A 22,974-nucleotide genomic window follows, 5' to 3' on the forward strand; every position below is an offset into this window, starting at 1 on the left:
GCACAAGAATTGTGCTAGATGCCTTTGCTACATTAATGGCCCAATACACACCAGGAGATGCACCTGCAGAAAGCTCTTTCTGCCATTAAGATGGAGGTCCAAAATATTTCTTTGTCACATAAACTGTGAGCCCAATCCTATCCTTCCTGCCCCCTGGTGCAGCCGCACCAAAAAGAATCATGCTGAGTGGAGTGGGGGGAGGGGGAATCAGGATGCTTCGGGGGGGGGGGGGAAAGAAGATTTAAATCCCCTAGCTCTTCCTAAGCCCCCTGCTCTGCAATGGGTCTCCTCAGACCTGCCTCACCTCTTTAGCTGGCCCAAGTTCAAGGAGAGAAAGGGAGTAGGGAGGCTGACCAGGGAGATGGGATCATGCACATACCATCACCACCAGATCCACCCCCTCTCACAGCCTCTCCACCTCCATTCCTCCCCCTCCTCACCAAGTTTCACCGCCCTCCCCATCCTGTCGCTGCCTCATCAGTTCCAGCAGCTATGGCAGGGTCCAGCTATGCACCCGTCAGCAACCATTGGTGGGAGCCATCTTGCAATGACAGAACTCTGTTCCGTTGTCACAAAGTGCTCCATGGGATTGGGCTGCCTGCCATGTTGGCCAGCCTTTGCACACTTTGTGAAGAAATGTATTATTAGAAATGTCAAACATTTGTAAAAAGTAGGAGCATGAGCCAGTCTTCTTTGGGCTCTACACCTCTGTATAGTAACTTGAGGACTAGAGTATTGGGGAGAAGAGAGAGGGTGGAATCATTGCAGGGGATTCACATACCATCTTCCTCTTTGGCTTAATTACTGGTATACAATCTGTTGAAGAGGGGGAGGAGGAAGAGGGCTGATTGGGCCCTCAAGTGATTCTGTGCATTCGTGCAGTAGCACACACAATGGACTGGTTCGTGCCTTGCATCATGGTTGATGCAAGCTTTTAAAGCCTTGATTAATCATTGAGGACGGGTTTTGCTTGTGACTGAGAATTAGGAGTATACTTGTGGGGTGGTTTATTGGTTTGTGTTTTTTTTAAGGCTATTTTGGTTCTGATGTGTTTCTGTAACAGGGACTGAAAAAGATAATATGTCGTTTCCTTCTAATTATGAATGGTGACTTTAGTTTTTTGTAAGCCGCTTCATTGCTTCCTTCAGCACAGAGTTCACTTATATTGAGTGTTTGGTGATATGCACATATATTTACATTTCAATAATTAATACCAATTATTTACAAGACAAATTATTAATCTTGAAAAATGAAAAATTATTTCATTGATCAACAGTGCTAGCAAAGACCCCTGGTGTAGCTAAAAGAGCGTGTCATCCTCAAAAGGCAATCATAATCAAATAAGCTCATTTATAAATCTTATTATTGTCATTCAGATAAGATGATGTATGGCAAATTACACCAATAGCACTGGACTGATTTTTCTAAAATTGAGGATTTTTTAAAAGTGCATTAACACAATTTCAGTATTAAAAGTATCCTGTCCACAAGGGGGGTCAGGACTTCTGTATAGAAGATACAGTTTCTTTTGCTCTGTCTTAACTTCTCTTTTTAGTCCACTCCCCCAGCACTCACCCCCACACTTTTCTGTCTCTTTCCTGATTTGGCTGCTTAGGGACAGCCAGGTAATGGAGAAGAAATTGAAAGGGAAAATACAGGGAAAATGTAAATGAAAAGAAGTTATTATAACTGTTATAATGAAGTGCCTTTCATTTAAATATAAGAATGTAACGCTGAAATGAACTTGTGATCCTGAAATGCATTTTTAATGAGTTTCCTTTTTATTTTGCTGCTTCAGTGGCATATTTTAAAGACCCTTTGAAAAAAGCCACATTAAAAAACCCCACCAAATGCCACAACATGCAAAATTGGATATTGGTTTATTCCAAAACTGCTGATCAGGAAGAGTGGCTCTTCAACACAAAATGTTGCAGTCACTTTATTTAAATGAGTTTGAATTTGCATTGTGATGTGCCATTCTGATTTAGGAAAAAAAAATTAGATTTTCAGATCAAATTGACCCAGCCAGTGAAGCGTTAAGCAACTGGCAGGTTTAGTCTGAAAGGCTCATGTTATATCAAACCTGCAGCCGGTGGAAGTCATAGAGCGCCAGTTGGAAAACAACTTTCTCACTGAAATCCTCCTCCTGTTACAATGTAAGAGTTTTGTTCTCACATATTTTTCCCTCTCATTCTCCCTGTAGGCGAACGCCCCTTCCAGTGTAATCAGTGTGGGGCATCCTTTACTCAAAAAGGAAACCTTCTCCGTCACATAAAGTTACACTCTGGCGAAAAGCCATTCAAGTGCCACTTGTGTAACTACGCTTGTCGTCGTAGAGATGCTCTTACGGGCCATCTGAGGACCCATTCTGGTAGGTGACCATGCTAGAAAAAAGCAGAAAAGGTTTGCTTGCTTCCTGGCCAGACCAGAGATCAAGTGCTTAAGTCTGCAACTGATTCCGGATGCAAGATATTTAATTTCAGGTTTCCTCTGTCCACTGGCAATCTTAGATGCCTGAAACTAGTATTATTTATTTGGATTATGAGTAGGCCTGCCCATCTTCTTGCTCTTCATAACCCTTCAGGCTGAACACAGACAATCTATTTGATCCTGTTTTTGCTGCCTGCCTAGGACTGTATGAACAGCAGGGTTGTCATTCATCTGGCAGGCCACAATGCACATTCAATGGACTGTGTTCTCCTTGCTGGGTCATTAGTTGTTGTGCAGGCCTGAGTTAGAGCCAACAGTTTGTCAAAGAACAGGAAAGTGTCTTAAGCCCTATTCAGCACACTCAGAATCTGAGTAGCACGGGGCAGAAAGAAGAGAAGATGTTGAGTTTGAAGAAGGATTTAAAGGAAGGGAAGTGATCCTGGTTAATGTGTTAAGTGAAGGACCCACATTCCAGGGCTTCAGAAGAAGATTCTGAAGTGCTGTAGTGTGATGAATATGGGCTGAATGTTTTAAGCACTGAATCAGGTTCTTCTGCTGATCTAGCTATGAACATGAGTTGGTCAAACACAACTGGTTGGAGGATGTGATAGAAACTATCTTGTTCCAGAGAAGTGGCAGTATCTGCCAAACATAGTAGCAGAGAGTCCTTTGCTAATGGTTGAACCCCAGCATTTAATTAGTTTCCAAGGGGAAACCTCAGAGCATACGTAAGAACTGCAGAGTGACAGTTTCCAAACAGTTTAGAGAATCAGCTTGATTGAGTTGAATACCAGCATTAGTTTTGATTTAATTTGGACACAAGCTTTGAGCCAAGAGATGAGAATGTTCGTATATATCAGAATTAGTTCCTTGTCCTTTTGATTTATGGTTCACTTTTTCTTCTACCAGTCAAGACAACAGTTAAAAGTGACATGGAATGAGCCCGTTTTTAGGTGTTCAGTAGGCATGTGTTTGGTACTATCAGAATTTTGTTACCCAATATTTAATTTGGCTCATATAGTAAATTACATTTTCCCCCTACAGTTGGCAAGCCCCACAAATGCGGATATTGTGGCCGGAGTTATAAGCAGCGCAGTTCTTTGGAAGAACACAAGGAGCGCTGTCACAACTATTTGCAGACCATGAACCTCTCAGGCGGCCTTTATCCGGGTAAGAGTACTATGGAGAAAGATGCAATTAAGTGCTTTCCTAGCACTTCCTTCATGATAGGATGCCATGACAAGATGGCTCAACTGGGCACATAACCCAAATAATCATTGGGGCACCAGTATTTATGGCCACCAATGAAGCAGCATTAGAATTGAGGTGGATGTCTCAGAATCCCTTGCAGTCTCAGGTAATGCTGGAAGCAGTCATCAGATCATCAGTATGTTATGAGGTTGTGAGGAACTGGTTACTGTAGGCCTGTCTCTGGCCAACAAATTACTTATGGCCTCAGATGGAGGTTGTTGGCAAGTACCCTTTTTCCTCTTCCTACCAGAATGTCCTTTCAATTCCGGGTAGACCTTTGAGGGATCTCTCTTCAGCTTTTCCTTTCAGTTGTGTTTTATCTGCAGCTCCGACGTCCTCTTCACCTAGTTGTAGCTTCAGGGGAAGGCGTTTAGGTGTTCCTGTCATCTTTGACACAAAGATTTCTCCTATTGTCATTTTCTGCTCATATGTCCCAATGGCCCAGGCCTTCACATATCTTGAGTTCATCCGGGCCTTTTTCCTTTCCCAGTTCCCTCATCAGAATTGACTTTCTGTACGTAAAAAGACTACAACATGGGATATGTTAACAGCATTACTTAAAACAAATAACATGTTCATGTGGGGTGGGGGAATAATCATGTACAGGAACACAGTGTATTGGCAGTGGCATATCTATGTAATTTGTCAGCAAAAAGAAAACATACGGAAGGGTGAAGGTGCACTTACTGGAATGTGCTCAAAAAACCGAAAACAGGAGGCTTGAACTGGGACTCTTTGAATTAGTTCATTAATTCTTAAACTATACAGGGAGAATCTGCCACTAACAGTCATGAGCAATTAAGCCTTAAGGAAAACAGTTAGGAGAGGAGAAGAAAAGAGAGTGGAATTCCTTAGGAGAAGCAGCAGAATGAAGAGAGGAGAAGGAATTGTAGGTAAATGAGATGGGATTTCCAGAGGAACTCTGGAGAAAAAAGGGAAAGTTTTGGGGTGCAAGGAAGGACAAAAGAGGAAAGAAAATTAGGGAGATTTGTAGGAATGCAAGGAGAAGGTTCAGGCTATTGCAAAAGGCTGTAGCTGGGGGTGGTTCTCTGTAGCCTAAACCAAGAGTTATAGGCAAAGAGTGAGCTTTGGAACTGGCTGTGAAAGCTGCATCACACTTAACATGTAGTTCTACATTTACACACATATATCACTCTTGAGGACTATGTCCAATGTACAGGTTCCACCTGTCAGTGTGATGTTCCACCCCTTTACAAACAAAAACAGGTTGCACAGACTCAACTATAAAAGTAGTGATCATAACGAAAGCAACAGTTTGCTGATACTGGAGACTAGAAGGAAATGAGCTAATCTAAATCAAGGGGAGAAACTGTGATTCTGGTACAGTAAACCCTCAATTTAACAGATGAATGGTGGGGAAAGGGTGTCCGTTAATGCCCAAAGTCTGTTAAATCTGAATGCATTTATAACAATGCACACAGGCATGCAGAAGCAGCTGGGGAGGGCGTGAAATGGAGCAAAAACACATCCAGGGGTTGGGAACCGAATCACTTCTGATTCTACTCCCAATCGCGTCCCCCTCTTGCACCTTATTTTAAAGAGATAAAAGTACTCAAAGCTTCTTCTTTTTTCCCCCTTCATAGAAAGCATAACCAGAACTGGGACCACAGCTGGGGCACTTTCTCTTTTTTTTTTTAGGGTAATGTGCCACTTGGCCCTTCAATGGAAAGCCAGTTGAAGCTTTTTTAAACATGTCAAAAGTGTGTGGGGACAGAACAGAAACCATGAGATGGTTCCCCCTGTCCCTATCTTCCTCCTTCAGTTTTGCAGTGGTGTGTGCATTCCCCAGGTGTTATTCAATTAAAAAAAGACTGATATCCTATCAAAACATGTACTATAATTTAAATTGTATTTATCAAAACATGTAGCTTAGTTCTAAGGACTCTTTGAGACTGGATGGTTCATCTGGAATTGCCACACTTTGTTCACTTACTCTTTAGAGTGGCTTAACAATGATGTTGAAATTCAGCAATTGTCCTGTATTTTCCGGTTACTTAAATGGGTTATATTTATTCATGGTGAATATCCATTAACGATGAGAACAGCAATAAAGCAGCCTGGTGACCACAGGTGTGGACTGTTGTTAGAGCTACTGTTCTGCCTTTTTTTGAAAGGCACATACCCAGACTAAACCAATCACAGCAAGGAGTAAAGAAGGGAGAATCAGTCTACCCTGTCCTAAAAACATGCTTTATCTACTGCAGTGTGGAAGGACTATTGCAATTCCATAAGCCACTGCAAACGGAAAGCAACAGTGGGATGCCACCACAAAGAACCCAGCTCAAAAAGCCATAAATATGAACATATCAGAGATTGAACCTGGAACATTCTGCATGCAAAGCATGTCCTGTACCACTGACAAGCTACAGCCCTATCCGCATTAATCCCCAATAGCAAACACTTGCATCCCTGTTGAAGGGTGTCTGTCTTCTGATCAAGGTTGCCTTTGCTCCAGTAGATCTTCAGATGAACAGATTCATTATTAACAGTGAAAGGTGAATCCTGAAGAGCAGTGATAATGCCGCAGTATGTTGTGATCTGATCTCTTTGGCTGTTGTGGACTTAGTAGTCATACTACAACTACCAGCTGCAGGTGGTAAGAAACTACAGCCTTGTCTGACTAATCTGTGGGGTTCATTGAGTAGGCTAAAAGATAGTATCTTTCTCACTAGTTAACTTTTGCTGGTGGAACAGGATGTGCTTTTGAATGCCAGAAAGCTTTTGCTTAGACAAAAATAAGTGGAGTGAAACAGAGTGGGCTTGTGTGTGTGTACCCAATTTAACTGGTTCGTTAACCTAGGACATATCTAGACCGCAGACATATTGGCCTAGCAGTCATTCCTCTTCCTAGGGAACTATTGTGATAAGGGGATGGGGCTAGCAGATACTTCTGCTAGTAAGAACCCTTACCCAACAACAATTGGCAAGATTCTTGGAGGGAAGCCATGACAGTTAATCTTGTATTAAAACTCCTGTCTGTTTATAATGGGGGACATAGTTCACATGGCTGTGAGACAATGACATCATTGCAGGGACAAAAAGTAATTTAAGTTTCAATTTGTCTGTCTGTTTTCTAATGGAAAAGACTCCGAGTATAGTCACACTATACTTTTAGTGTTCTTGTCACACCTCCCCACCTTTCTTTGTTTCATTCCAGTTACCTTTTGCACCATTCTCCATTCGCATCTTCTAAATTTGGATTTGTTTCATGCTCCTGCCCCACTTCCTTAACTGGGGAGAAGTTACAGGGCGCAGCATTACCTGAGTCCCAGGCATTTACTGTAGCTACCAGCTCCTTCTCTTAGATACCCAAAACTCAAAATCACCTTTTCTTGTCTCTCTGTCCCCTGGGAAACCTGTGAGCACACACTGCCTTCTTCTTTCACTGGCCATCTGAGAAAGGAATGGGGAAATGGGTTATTTTACCTTCTTGCCCTCAGATTCATGACATGACACCCCTGCAAGCAAGAATCAGGTCCCCCATTCAGGGAGGCACCCTTGTGCTTCCTGGATAATCGGCCAATAACAGGGTCCTTGTTCCCAGCTGCCAGCCTATAATTTGCCTGTAAGAACAGTTGGTCAGCCCACATTCTGCATTTAAGAAATCAGTTCATCAACAAATATTTTAGCCACAAACCCCATATCTATTTCATAAAAGAAATTTAAAAGGACTCTCAGTATGTCTCCAAAGTGCTGGGTGGAATATTCTGCTGAGGTTCACTGTTGTAATAGTCTCTTGAGCAAAGACACTTTTGGAAGAAGACACATAGGAGTCAGCACATAAGTCCTATATGTTCCTCCCTGTTTAAAAGAACGTGATATGGAAAGGAATTCAGCACCATGTTTCTGCAGGTGCACAGTGGCATGGGCAAAACGGGGTAAAAAAAAGGGGGAACATGCAGCAGAATGTGTACTCACCAGATTGTGGAATGCACCTCTTTATTCCTCTTTAAATAATAGATTGCAGAACAGAGCTAGGGAATACAGATAGTGGTAATGTGGGAGACAGGACATGTGATGTGGTGCAAATACTTCCAGCCAATCATGGTAGGAAAAGAAGTGTATTGCATGAACTACAGCAGACATTCCCTTTATGAATATGCCTTTTGTGAACAAAGGGTTTATGCTGCAAAAAATACACTGTAATTACAAGTACACTGTTATGCTAAGCATATGTTTTTCTCATCTGGGATGGGCCTTATAGCCTGATTTTTTGACCTGCTGAGACAGCAGCTTATCAAGATCGGATTCTAGCATCCCTGTGCTGACACAAGTGAAAGGGACCCTCGCAAAGCTGCTGGGACACAACCTCTGTCTTTGTCATGGCATAGCTCTATCACATAACCTAGAGTAGCTTTACTGTTATAGGCAGAAGAGTGGAGCCCCACCAACAAAGTCCAAATAAGGTTAAAGACAACTATATCTTTGTTTTGGTTCTCTAATCTAATCATCCACTCAAAAATAGCCAGTAGTCAGATAGCAGAGCCTGTGGAATGTCACCTGAGGACTTTGGTGGCTGATTCTCTTGGGATGTAGACCTAGACAAGTCCCTTTCACATGGGGGCTATCTGTTTTCTTCTATCCTAAGTACAGTATTGATTGTGGCTGGCTGTTAGTTCCTCTCCCTGCCTGCCTGTAGTCCCTCTGGTTAAAATACAATAGCTATTTCATGGGATGGAGAGAAATGAATGACAGCTATTGAGATCATTTTCCCCATGTGCTCCAAAATTATAGCTCACTGGTTTTCAGTCAACAACCTACCACCCCTACCCATTCTCACACACAAATAATAACCTTAAAAATCCTCCCCTTAATGGAGTTATGCTATCAGAGTAAGTGCACTGTAAACAACATACCAGTAGTACCATTAATCAAATCCTTCTTTGAGGTGCCTGGTGTGTTAAGCCAGAGGCTCTATATATAACACGCAATATATGACACATAACTGGGAGTGTGCAGTTCAATTCACAGCAGAGATACAAGCAACAAGGACTGAGCATGAGCAAGCACAGCTACACATAGTTGCAACCCAATTTACTCCATTGCTTTCCATTGAAGTAAGTCCATTGCTTTCCATTGAAGTAGGTCCATTGCTTTCCATGGGTGTTATTCTTAAGTAAAGGAGCACTGAATTGTAGGCTTACAGCCCAATCCTATCTACACTTTCCTGGGAGTAAGCCCCATTGACTTGAATGGGACTTACTTCTGAGTAGACATGCATAGGATTGGGCTGACAGACTTTGTTTCAGATGGAAATGAGGATTACAGCCTGGTGTTTAAAAAACTAGACCTCTGCCAAACATTTGCAAAATGGAAGGAGGAGGTAGAAGCATGGGGTGTGATCCTGCCAAAGAGAATGAGGTGCGCTTGATTTAAATGGAAGCCTTGAGCCCTGGCTTACTTTTTTCTCAGGAGGAGTGAAAATGTTAACTTTGGCTGCAGCTTACCCTGGAGACTAATTGCCCTGTGGCCTGATTGAAAGGGGGGAAAGTATCTGAACTGTTTCTGAAGACGTTAACAAGGTGCTTATGCAGTTACTGTGTGCCATTCCCCCCTTCTGTGTAAAGGAATAGCCTGGAGGGAAGGAGGAGAGAACTTAGGATGAAGCTCTGTATTCTCCTCTGTGTCTTCTTGCTTTCTTCTGGGCTTCTCCTGGCTGCCATAACATGCGTGAACAGCCCTGACTCCTAAGTGACCTGCAGATAAGGCAGGGAGATTATCTAAGGTTGATTTACTAGCAGAAATTTCTTGCCATATAGGCGAGTATCTACGGTGCCTAGCAATGAAGTCCTCTTCTTCCTCCTGGCCTAGCACCTAAGCCAGGTGCTAAAATAGGTTCTAGTGCTAAGCTTTGGTGGATCCTTTGTCAATATGTCTAAAATGGTCCTTTTCAATTTTAGGAAAATACACGGTTTGTTTTCTGAAGAAGTTGATTGGTTTTGGGGAGAAAAATGTAGGCAACCAGAAGCAGGTGTTGAAAGGCTTTGTTGTATTTGTTTGATTTGAGGCAAAAGGTGTTCCCCTTAAAAATGTAATGAAGTTACATGCCTTCCTTTCTAAATGAGAAGTACTGAGTTTCAGCTTTCTCTAGAAGTGATGCTGACACCCTTTCACACAGAAGCCCTTCCCTTTTATCTATGGGTGTGTAAGGAATAGGTTTTGTTTCTCAGTGGGGACACCATGGCCCTCTGCATATGCTTCGAGGCATTCTTTCATTTTATAAGACCTGTAAGTGTCCGGGTGTGAGGAAAAGGGGGGTTTAAATATGTCAGCCCCACTATCTCAAAAGCACCAGTCTCTCACCACGGCCCAAAAGGTTTGTGGTGCTTTTTCTGAGTTTCTTCGTATGGCATTTTATGGGCATTGCTGTTCTATAGCAATTGAAGAATCTGTTGCAAACATGCACTAGCCAAATGGCAATATAGAGCTGGTGGACTACATCCTTGCAGCTATAATTGATCTATAGGTTCTGTCTGCCTGTCTCTGTTGGGGTCCTCAGTAGCCTTATTCTTTTCAATAATATAAGGGTCCTTCATTACATAGGCCCCTAAGCCACAAAATTGGCCCTGGTTTTGAAACAGCTTTAGAATAAAATATATAAATACATATGTTTCCTTAACATAAACTTTGTTGTTATTTAATGTATTTATGTGATCAACATATGTCTAAAATATATTTATGCACCACTTTTCCAAAATAAAATCTGCACAAAGCAGTTCAGTTTTTTAAAAATGGAGGTGTTGTGCATTTTTGTCTCCGTCTCTTGATTCATGAGCTGAGAAGTAATGGACGGGCAAGCAGTCTGTCCAGATTGTGCCATCGGCAGAAAGACAGCTGCACTTGGTGCTCCAAGAGGCTTCTCTTTTGTGCCTGTCTGTAGACTACATCTCAGCAAAATCTGGAAGCATGTTTGTGTTTGTTTGCCTAAGACATGTGTCCTCTAACTTGCAGTCATGAAAGAGGAAACGAGCCAGAGTGAAATGGCTGAAGACCTGTGCAAGATGGGGTCTGAGCGGTCCCTTGTGCTGGACAGACTAGCAAGTAACGTCGCCAAACGTAAGAGTTCTATGCCTCAGAAATTTGTTGGTAAGAGTTAAATGTTTGCTGCTTCCTTTACATGGTTGGATTTTTCAGTTTTGCTTTTATTTCTTTGTTGCAGCTGGCTTTAAGCAGCTCCTAGCTCCTTTCAGATGCATCGGTCAGATGCAAAGTTTTAGGATTCATCGGTTTGATAGCACAATCTGATGCATATCTGTTCAGTGTCCCACTTCATCCCAGCTGAATGTTCATAGAATTGCTGCCGTAGGGCCCAATCCTATCCAGTTTTCCAGGGGCAGTGCGGCGGTGCCAATGGTGGGTGTGCTGCATCCTTTGGTGGGAAGGCAGACACAGAGGCCTCAGGGCTGCATTGTGGTTGCACCAGTGCTGGAAATTTGGATAGGATTGGACCCTGAATCAGCAACGCTTTACAGTGCTTACAGTTGCAACATAATAAAGAACATATGGGACATAAGCAAGACCTCCTACATTGTACACAGAAGATTTTTCTGACTTGGCACCATCCACCTCATGTCCATTTCCTTTAGAAAGCTCAGTGCTTTCATGGAGCTTTTAGTAGTTTCTCAACTAGACCCTGACCAGGTCCTTGTCTACTTAGTTTCAACAGTTTGCTTTCAGATCATTCATTGAAGTCTCTGTCCCTGCTTAGGTCTTCTCTGCCAAAAGTTTTCCCATTTATGCTTTTTTCCCCACTGGATTTCACTGGACTTCCCCTGCTTAGCTCATCACAATCTCTATTTAAAAAAAATTACATGGTGACAGAATGCAGCTTTTGCAGTCAGACATACAAATTAAATGCAATTTACATACATGTGTTTGTTTTTGTAATGTCACTTGAGAAAAGAATTAACAAGGCCCTTGGGCATGTAGAAGAATATGTCTCGTACACAGAAGAGGTTGGATAAATAATGTTATCCTACAGAGGCATCCAGTGAAATTACTGTTAATTTTTTAAAATTCATTATTCAGTTTCCACTCCACTTCCTGTCCATGCCTTCAAAGTGGCCTATAAAACATGAGACAGTGTGAAACAGATAATGTTTCATGATGTTAAAACACTGAAAAACAATCCAAATGTAATACTCATTACATTTGAGATTTGCAAATACAATATTTGTATTTGCAAATACATTGCAAATAAATAAAGTATTTTGTACAAAAAAAGTACAAAAGTCATAAAATGACACTAAAACCACAGAGTTCCAGACAGTGTTTAGCTAAGGCATCTGGCACCCAGGGGAACAAAAATTTTAACACCCATACCCCCATAACACCCCCCCCAAATGTTTAACGTCCCCATACAACATTTTAGAGGTCTCCAAAAGGCACTTCAGGTTTTCAGCAAAAACTGGAAGTGTTTTTTGGAGGCCTATAAGACACCCCCTCAAGGCATGCTACCGGAGGCAATGTACCCCGTCCCTGTTCCCCTTAGCTATGCCACTGGTTCCAGGGTGCAATTTCCTAATTCAGGTATCTTCACAAGTTAGAACCCTTTCCTGTAAAGGACAATTTTTAATCATTTCCTAAAAGAGGAGAATGAAATGGCTAGCGGAGTATCCCCAGGCACCTCCCCCTTCCAGGGGTGGGGTACAATTTTTAGTCCCTGTTGTCACCTTATGGACTTTACAATAGTGTTACCTTCAGCAGAGACTCCCCACATCATCTTCAAGTACGAGTCAATGAACACCTTTCCTAGTGGACTATTCTGCAAGTTCAATAATGTGCCCTTAACCTTTTATTCTTTTTCCCTGAATGGTTTGCCAGGTCCATTATATTACAGTACATTAAAATATGTATCCTGTGACCTTACTAGGGAGAAAGGAGAGTTTTTTCAAGGGTTTGCAAAGAATATTTTGGTTACGGATGTGTCTTGCTCTGGGAATGAGAGCAGCCTCAAAAATTTCATGCTCTCATTTCCTTACTCTCAGAGGGAAGAAAACCTGCTAGATACGAAGACTAGGAGGGTAGCATTTCCTGTCAGTTATTCAGAGTGTGGTCTAAGCAGATACCATCATGACAGTACAAATTTAGAGAGATCCAGACTAAACTTCAACAGGAGGGAGCCTTATCTGAAAGCAATCAAAGCACCCTACATTTTTCACCTATCAGTGTCAATTCTCCTGTCCTCGAAAAGCAGAATCTGCCTGGCTTTTGGGTGATTTGACATTCTTTTGGGACGATCTATGCAGCAACTGTTACCTTGCACATGCCTGTTCTCATCTGATCTCAGAAGCTAAGCAGGGTCAGGCCTGGTTAGGACTTGGATGGGAGACCACCGGGGAATACCAGGTGCTGTAGGCTTATACCATAGTCTTTCGAGACTGAAGGTTGCCAACCATTATTATTGGGATGATCTTAATATGCTGTCATAGGGTAGTGTACTCAGTACTTATGTCTAGCAAAAGCCAAGCAGGGACTCAAGACTTTGCGACACTCCACATTCCATGATCTCCGGTGTGTGGGGACTCAGGGGTTCATGGTCAGGAGTGAGAAGAATGCACTTTATACTCGTGGCCAAGCTAGTTGAGATCTCGGGTTATCTGTGATCAAATGCCCCACATTTAAAAAAAAAAAAGTTAAAAGTAATCTGAGAGGAAGAAGGGTGTTAAACTGTCCCCCCTGTCATTTTCTCTGTTTAAGTTTGTCCCCCTGAAGCTGTTATTTGCCCCACAAGGGAAAACATACAGGTATGGCTGCTTTTTTAAAGGAAAAAGAAGGGATGGACAGGTTTTTTTTTGGGGGGGGGGAAGTGACACAAACCCTTACCTTGAACCACCTCCTTTCTGCTCCCCTTCAGTTGTGTCTCTTACAATATGTTTCCAGCTGTGTTAATCCTTGTAAACATATCTGGAAGCTTATGAAAGGGAGTGGCTGGGGAAAAGAAATGGGATATGCAATTTGGTCCTCATATTAAATTCCTGGGACATCTCCCAGGTCCCTGTTTCTGTCAAGACCCAGATTAAGGAAAAAATGATGGCAGGTTGAGGTATGAAGAATCAAACTTCCTTCTTTTGCTGCTTCTGATCATCCTAGTCTATGGCCTTTGTGCTGCTTTCTCATCAGACGCTGATGAGAATCTGATCTTTGCTGATCTTTTACTGGGAGGCAAAGTGGGTGAAAGAGCTTTCTCAGCTTAGCTACCTTCTCTGTGCAAGGTCAGCAGGCTGTGTTAATCCTTTCATAATGGGGCAGTAGTTTGGGATGATCCCCCCAACTCAACTGCATATGGAGTTCCATTCCTCATAGGGGAAGACCAGCAAACAGAAGGAATTCCAGAACGGAATGGAGGGTTTAAGGTGATGTAGACTTGCCAGATACTTTGCAAACATGTTATATATGGAGATTTCACAATATCCTTATATATCCAATGTATAGATGTTCACTTGGAGGCAGGCTGTGCAGCATGGCCTTTCCCAGTTTGAAGAGACACTTTGCCAGCAGTCTGAGGCAAAGAGGCAAAGAAGGAAGGCCCATAGCCAGGGAGACAGACCAGGGACAGACTGCACTTGCTCCCGGTATGGAAGGGATTGTCACTCCCAGATTGGCCTTTTCAGCCACACTGGACGCTGTTCCAGAACCACTTCTCAGAGCGCGATACCATAGTCTTTCGAGACTGAAGGTTGCCAATGTAAATGTGAGATGTTCACTGTATTAACTTACAGTGCACCAGATACATAGGCACACTGCTGCGTATTGAATGGCAAGCTTGAAGTGAAATACTTGATTTTTAAAAAAATGATTAAAATGTTAAAATCGACCATTTGAGTTCAACTGGCCTAGTCTGTATCATGTATCCTATTCCACGGTTAATTTCAAATATCAATTTACAAGGTTGGATACAAAACCCAAAGCTAATATTTGAATTTTGGTGAAGAAGTCTGACCTTGAATATCTGTTATTGGAGATTCTAAGGAAGGGTCTGACTGAAATAAAAGCTAATTGCTACTTAAATGACCAAAATAGTGAACAGTTTCATAGAACAGTTCCATTTGTCCTGTGAACGATGCACTCATTTTGTTGTAAGTTTAGCATTTGTTTTTAAACGACTAGGCTGCTTTTTGACCAACAGTGATCCTCAAAATGCCTTACAATGATCACACAAGAAACATATAGGACACCTGAATTGTCTACAGTCCAGTCCTAACTAACTCCCTGCGGACAATGCAACGGTGCTAGTGTGGCTACCGCTGTATCTCATAGGGGGATTTTGGCAGCTGGTGGGGTAAGGGAACATTAGTCAATTGCTGGTGCAAGTCCAGGTTGATCCATGAAGGCAGATCAGACCCAGGAAGGGCGTCAGGATTCAGTGTTGCTGCCGCCAAGTTCACCCCCGTCCTGGACCCAAACTGCCCTTCTCACCCCATTCAGCCCACTCCCCACAATCCTTCCAACCTCCTGCCCTGGCTTATCTGTACAAGTAGGCAACCAGCATCTGTGTTCATGTGGACCCAGCTGCTTGCCACTTGCAGTGGCAGCCAGGCCCCACACCCTTGCCTAGTTATGTTTGTGATGTTTATGCTGGCAGAACTCACAATCCACCACCATAAACTGTGGATAGAATGGGGCTGTTAGGTGCCATATGTCATGTGCTGATATTGCTGAAATGTTTAATTCCTATTGCAAAATATTTGCATCTGTGTATATTTTCTCATTAATAGCATGAAGATGCCACCAGTCATTGAGAAACATTCATATCACAACTATTTCAGATGCAGATCTATCTTTTGTTCTGCAGTGTCATTGTCAGTTCTAATTGGTCAATGTTCTAATTTTTTTTAAAGAGCATTTCAATCCCATGCCTAACTTCTGACTGTTTTGGATTGCAGGTGAGAAATGTGTATCTGATGTTCCTTATGATGCAACCACCAGTTATGAAAAGGAGAATGACATGATGCAGACCCATGTCATAGACCAGGCTATTAACAATGCCATCAGCTATCTAGGGGCAGAATCATTGCGCCCTCTGGTGCAGACCCCACCGGGTGGCTCTGAAGTAGTGCCTGTCATGAGCCCAATGTATCAGCTTCACAAGCCCCTTGGGGACAGCCAGGCTCGTTCCAATCACACAGTCCAGGACAGTGCAGTGGAAAACTTGCTCTTGCTTTCAAAAGCCAAATCCATCTCTTCAGAAAGGGACCCTTCACCCAGCAACAGCTGCCAAGACTCCACTGATACAGAGAGCAATAATGAGGAACGCAGTGGCTTGATTTACCTAACAAATCACATAACGCCCCACGCGCGGAACGGTCTCTCCATCAAGGAAGAACACAGGCAATATGACATCTTGAGGGCAGGCAGTGACAGCTCCCAAGATGCTTTCAAAGTAATCAATGGCAATGGAGAGAAAGTGAAAGCTTACAAATGTGAACATTGCAGAGTCCTGTTCTTAGATCATGTCATGTACACCATTCACATGGGCTGCCATGGGTTCCGTGATCCTTTTGAGTGCAACATGTGTGGCTACCGCAGCCCGGACAGGTATGAGTTCTCTTCTCACATCACCAGAGGGGAACACCGTTACCACATGAATTAAAATGCTTCCTGTAAAGAAGTTGCCTGTACTACTGCAAGCTCCATGAACAGCAGGAAAAACATAAAATAAAGGCACAAGGCTACAAACAGCATCCAGTAAAAATCAAAATCAGAAGACTGGGTCGCCAAAAAAGAACTCTTGCCAGTAGCATGCACACATCATTCAGTTTTATACTATTAATATTGATGGAGTTTTTGCAAATTTAGGGTCATCCAGAACTTTAATATAGTAAGTAGCTGCTTTTGTAGTTAAATAGAAGAAATCCTTCCTTGCAAGCAATTGTTTCCTGCAACAAACCTTCCCCCCCCCCTTGTGCCACCTTCATCTGAGGCAGTTATCTGTACACACTCACCTAAATTTGATTGAAACTAGAAAGGCAAAATTAATGTTTTCGGTGCTGATATTCTGAAAATACCTTATTCCATCGTACATATTTTTCATCTTCCTAATATTATTTGGTACATTCAGAACCAGTAGCAATAATCCATATTTAGAATTAGCTGAAAAACACATAAGCATTGCTGATGGTCTCAGCACAAACAAATCCTCCTGGTCAGAGTATGTTGGATTATGATCTCTCCAAGACAAGGAGAGATCATAATCCATAATGCATAATCCATAATGCATGATCAGAAGAATCAAAGAATGTTCTCTGTAAAAGACAGTGACAAGTAAAGTGACTTACATTTATTATGGGTATTATTTTCAGAGATTTATCTAAATATTCTCAGAGAAATCCAAGTTTCAGCATTTACACCAATTAACAAATAAGAGCATGAATTGTTTTGGTCAAATCCAGGCTGTGCACATGAAGAACTCAGGGGTTTATGACAGGTCTCTTTTTTAAAATTCTACCAGATCCTACTCCAAATTCAACTTAAGTCACGTACTAAGCTGACTTGCTTCATTGACATTGCTTCAGTCTAAGGGAGTGTGCAACACCTACATGTACAGTCCCTCTGTGCAAGGTCAAGGGATTGTACGTGTGCAGTAATACTGTTGCCATGCAATTGCTCTGCATCATAAACTACTGTTTAAACTTTTGTAAGCATATAAAGCATTTTGTAATGCCAAGAAGAGGAGGTGCTATTCAGCAAAAAGTAAAGAACCCTACTGTGCATGTGCAATTCATTAGTATCCTTAGGGCGCAATCCTAACCCCTTATGTCAGTTCTTTTCCAGCCAATGGGACATGTGCTGCATCCTGCAGTTGGGTGTCACTCACAGAGGCCTCCTCAAAGTAAGGAAATGTTTGTTCCCTTACCTCAGAGCTGCATTGCCCTTATGTCAGGGCTGAAAAGCACTGACATAAGGGGTTAGGATTGCACCCTTAGAGCTATTTTATGGAAGTCATTCTTCGTGGCACTCAGCTTCCACATAATAATGCTGCCGTAGAAAGCCCCAGTTTTCTGGATTAAATAAAATATGTGTCCTAGCATGCTTTGTTTTGATCCATCAGCATTGAATCGGCTGTTTCTCATACAAACACTCTGTTAAATTATCTATAGAAGACGGACAATTCCAACAGATGGTTAATAAACTTTCTGCCTGCCTCAGCACTCATCAGCCACTTTTAAAATCAAAGCAAGAACCATCTTTCTATAAAGCTGCTCTACAAAAATAAGGGAAAGTACGTAGTTGGGATTTTTGGTTCTTCATTCTTTCTTCAGGGAGATGAGAGGCTTCCAATCATGCGGCTAAACCACATTTGCAAATCCCACAGTTGCCCATTTTTGCAGTATAAAGTGCTTCTTTTGCTTTTCCAAATATTTCTCCCCTCCAGCTGGTATGCTTAGACTGAGTGTTTGTAGCAGATAGTGGCTGTTTCACACATTGACTGTTGTTGCAATCAACAAGGAGCTATAGCCAAGTGCACTTCTTGGACAAGTATACGCATATGATGCATCTGTTTTCAAACATCTGTTTACCACATTCACATCCTGTGTGTTTACATAAAAATGCAATATATGAGAAGGCCCTTATACTGGATGTCACTGAAGAAATGTACAATGTCATCATACACCCCATTCCTTCACACCCAGCAACCTATTTTATAGCAGTTATTAATCTGACTGTCATAGTCAGGTAGCATGAGGCTTTTCTGACTATTGTTTCTAATTTGTCACATGAGTAAGTCACCATAGAAACTTTCTGACTCCAGTTTAGTAATTCCTTATGGGCATAGGCACATCAGTGCAGACACAGAGCTTCCCTATCTGCAAGGTCTACTCCATTCATTTCCAAGAAGCAAGCAGATCATGTATTTGTTCCTTTGACATGGGATTCTGCTGTCACCACTGATTAAATAGGCAGCCTATACATGTGCAAGATCTCTGTGTAGGTGACAAAGCTCACAAAATGAAGCATCTATAAGCTGGCTTGTGTAGCTGTGAACATCTACAGGACACCCCTGTGTATTTACAAAGGTCTGTGGTTATATGTAGCATAGCTATAATATTGAGGTCAAGTAATACATTATCAGAGTTGCTGTATTTCTTGATTCTAGATTTTTAAATTTATGTTGTAACTGAGTCCCTTAATATTAAAAGCAAATACAATTTAGTGATCCAACATATTAGTAAGCAACCCTGTATCAGAAGGCATAGTTTGTTGCCGCAGGTGGCTGAAGCATCACTTCTGCTCTCTTTTCTAAGCTCACAGACTTGGTCTTGGTTTTGTTTGAAAATAAATTGTCCTGATGCCTTTTGTTTAAAAAAAATGGTTCTGATAAACTGGACTCTGGGAACCAATCCTAATCTGGACTATTTTTGCCCTCAGAAGAGTGAACTGGATGGATTGCTTACATTGATGTTTGTTATTATAATGCCTCACATCTGTAAATAGCAGCAGATGAAGAAAAGCTTTTCAGAATTCACATCCCATCTCTACCCTGGCACTGCCTTTTTATACCTGTACTTAACACATTTTTGCTGTGATTTTATATTGTAACCCCTGTTATCTTTCAGACTAATGTATTTAAAAAGAATTGCAACAAGTTTCATAACAAAATTGGAATGTAAAAATTTTTGTCTGAAGGTGAAGACATCCTTTTGTAACAAAGGGTACTTGGATATTTTCTTCTAGGTAATAGAAGGCATGGCATATTGAATGATTTGAGGAATATGGTTGACTGTTTGCCAAGAAGTGCAAATATATGTGTGCAAGGAGGAGGAACACCAAAAACAAGAGGGAGTGAAAAGACAGCCAGGAACCAGAAGTCTCTCAATGCCAATGACACCCCAAGGGCACAATCCAACCCTGCACTAGAACAGGCAAGCCAAGAGGCTTGCGCTGTATCCAGCACAGGATAGGGGCCCAAAGCAGCTCAGCCGGAGGCAAGGGGAAACTAGTTCTGTGGCTATTCTTCATGCCTTCTGCATTAGAAGCCCTTATGCCCATGCTCTGAAGTTGTGGGAATGGTTATGGAAACTCAGTGGGTAAGAGAAAACACTTTGCATATGCTCAGAGGAACTCATAATTTCACATGCACCAAATCTGAGCCCAATCTTAAATTAAGCTATTATATAGGAAAGATCCTTCTTGCACTGGGCTCACACATACCCTACTATAGACAATAGCTTTGTGTGGGACATGGGCAACATTCCCTCTAAGCTGCATACGTGAAATGAGCCCCACATGGCTTCCGTCAGGGCACTCCAGCGCTGTCCCTGTACAGCTCCATTAGAGCTCTGTGCAATCCCTGTGAAAATTAACGGGAACACCAGACGCAAGTTTCTAAAGCAGCAAGTGAAAATTGGCTTCTGCTCCAGAGAGCATTCTAGTACCCTCCCATAAGACAATTATGCTGTGTAATTCATCAAGGGAGATCTGTGTGCAGACAGTACATGTACTCAGACACACATCAGGATACATTTCCCCATCTGAATCACTGTACACACCCCAAAGAACTGGCTGAATGCTTTTTTTTTTTAAGATAGGCATCCCCTTTGAGCCACCAGTTGGCAATGAGTGTCTACTTGCCCATGGCAAGAGTTGGATCAAGTACACTGTTGGGAAGCAAGTCTCTGTGAACCTTTCCAAGAATATTGTATTCACTTCTGTGAAATGCAGCAGGTATGATCATCTAGATTTTGTATCCCACAAATGAGCAAAAATTACTGCATTAGAAACAGAAAGATAAACTCATTAACAAAGGGTTATGCTTTTCAGAGTCTCCCTGCTATAGCAACTCTCCAAAGCCATGGGAGGAATCCTAGTTTTTATCTATCCCAGCCATGCCTAGGGCACGTGGGCAGCAGAGGGCAGCTGCCAATGTTGTCCCTGTTGCAAATCACACAAACCAACGCCTTCCTGTCCCTTGGGAGAATCGTAAAGGTTCTGGTTTGTGAGCAGTTCAGAAAGAAGCAAAAAAAAACAAAAACTTCTACACCTTGCAGCTGATAGCGGGCCTTAGCCTGGTTGGGTGAGGAAGTTAATCAGCAGAGTGCAGGCTGTTCGGGATGAGGCCAAACAGATGGTTAGTCTCTGAAATGGCAAAACGGGAAGCAGATGTGGCCACCGCTTCTCCCCATGCATAACTGGGAACCAGCCGGTTGGGGAGGAAATTTGCATAACAAGGATAATTTGGTATCAAAACTACCCCCTTGCAGTGATCTGCATGGATCTGGGTGCAGTCAACTGTTTTCACTTCTTGTTTCCCAGTCTATGCGTTTGGCCAGACTGCATTTAAATGCTCAGCCTGTTTGCCTATTGCTAGTTGGGGATTCTCATGCTCATTAATGTGACCTAACCAAGGTTGGAACAACTATTCATGCATTTCAACAGTCATCACCTGGGATGGGGGCACATGTCATAAAATAGCAGTGTGGGGGCTGAATCTGGATTATGACCACACTGCAGAAGTAGAGGATGGTTCCCTTCTATTGTGTCATTTTATGACTGAAAATACCATCACCCTGAGACAACTATGAGCCTCCATATGTACTATTTGCTGCAGTAACACCTTTAGGCAATAGCTCCCAAACTGGTGGCTTCCTTGACCTGCTGGGCCATTGACCAGAATCCTATACATTGTCTAGGATGGTGGGTAAAGGATTCTGCGGCTCCCCTAGCTGGTTTCTGTAGCTCCCCAGGGAGCCATAACTCACAGTTTAGGTTCCTTTAGGAACCGACAGTAGCTGAAGGGGGATGGTTGGCAACCTTCAGTCTCGAAAGACTATGGTATAAGCCTACAGCACCTGGTATTCCCTGGCGGTCTCCCACCCAAGTACTAACCAGGCCTGACCCTGCTTAGCTTCCAAGATCAGGGCATGTGCAGGGTGGATTTAGGGGCAGGAAAATGGCAAGGGCCCTCAACCACCATGTCATGGTCCAGCACAGTGTGGGCTCCTCCACTGCTGTTATTTTAAGGCTGTAATCCTAAACACACCAGAAAGTCCCATTCAACACAGCCGAGCTTGCTTCTGAGAAAACAGGCCTAGGCTTGCACTGCAAATTAATTGCTATCCAAACTAGATAAGTCATTTTAACATCAAATCGAGATTGGCTTTCAAGTTCAGATGGATAGACATCTTTTATGTATTTGTCTCCTGTAAGCCCCATGCTGAATGTGTACTTGCCCCCCCCCCCCCGCCCCAAGGAGGCTTGAAAACAAATCCCAGGGCTGACTAAGCCTCAAGTGCCACTTATCCAAGCTGGACAGCTAAATGTATGCTTTTTCAGAATCTGAACAATATTTTTAAAATGCTGTGCCTCTGAAGGCGGTTCCGTTCTGAATCTAGCCCTATTTCTGGAATTGCAACAAACATAAGCCCTGCTGGATCAGGCCAAGGGCGCATCCAGGCCAGCTTCCTCTATCTCACAGTGGCCCACCAGATGCCTCTGGGAGCACACAGCCAACAAGATACCTGCATCCTGTTGCCACTCCCTTCCCCCTGGCATTCAGAGATAGGCTCTCTCTATTGGAGGTTGCATACAGTCATCATGACTTGTAACGTGATGGCCCATTCCTCCATAAAGTGATCTGTATTCCAGACATTTTTAATTCTTCAGAATTGGAACTCTAGGACCATGACACAAGTCCAGCCTGTTGCTTACACTAAGGAAGGCCCTAGATCTGACGTGTGGTATTGTTCCTCATTTCCAGGGATACAGCTCAGCTTTAACCATATCCAGGTATGCGCTGCTTAACAACCATTCACTTAACGACAGACCGCATACATGACGATGGTCAAAGCACAATAAAGATGCTCTTAATGAAGCAATCACATCTCCCATAGCCTGCAGCAGAGTGTCTGTTTACACAACAGAGAGGCTCTTAATGCAAAGAAGAGGTGATCTATCTCCAGGAGCCTCTGCAGCCAGCTAGTGTCTGGCAGGGAGTGCAACAAAGGCAATTGATTGGATGTTCACTTAATGACCTAATCATATAACAACAGAGATAAGAGAACATATCCCCATTGTTAAGTGGTGCACAACTGTATTTTAAGTCAAAGCAGCTATAAACCTACTATATTATAATGAGTAAGAATCAGCCCGAAAACTCTGGACAGAATGGTCTTTTGTCCAATGCAATTCTCTATCACCATGTCCCAGTTCCATACAGTGGCATAAAGATGAAGGTTACCACTTGCTAGAGTCTGCATTTCAAGCTATGATTTAAAACAGGGGTCTCCAAACCCTGGCCCAGGGGCCAGATGCAGCCTGTGGTCAGCCTCTCTC

At 42.6% G+C, this 22,974-nt stretch overlaps 1 protein-coding gene across 8 annotated transcripts in view; it reads left to right on the forward strand.

The window, feature by feature from the left end:
* The window catches only part of IKZF1 (IKAROS family zinc finger 1), an 89,386-nt gene extending 70,105 nt beyond the window's left edge, over positions 1–19,281 (forward strand). For 3 of the 8 annotated variants that reach the window (XM_066627722.1, XM_066627726.1, XM_066627724.1), the window contains 4 exons: positions 2,204–2,371; positions 3,475–3,600; positions 10,654–10,788; positions 15,588–19,281. In XM_066627722.1, coding sequence (XP_066483819.1) covers positions 2,204–2,371; positions 3,475–3,600; positions 10,654–10,788; positions 15,588–16,294 — 1,136 coding nt within the window. In that variant the 3' untranslated portion in view covers positions 16,295–19,281. The remainder of the gene's footprint in view (positions 1–2,203; positions 2,372–3,474; positions 3,601–10,653; positions 10,789–15,587) is intronic. The other 5 variants (XM_066627723.1, XM_066627727.1, XR_010794514.1 and 2 more) reach the window with 4 other exon arrangements.
* Positions 19,282–22,974: the final 3,693 nt, after the last annotated feature.

This window comes from Tiliqua scincoides, chromosome 5 (assembly GCF_035046505.1).
Source record: "Tiliqua scincoides isolate rTilSci1 chromosome 5, rTilSci1.hap2, whole genome shotgun sequence".
Taxonomy (NCBI): domain Eukaryota; kingdom Metazoa; phylum Chordata; class Lepidosauria; order Squamata; family Scincidae; genus Tiliqua; species Tiliqua scincoides.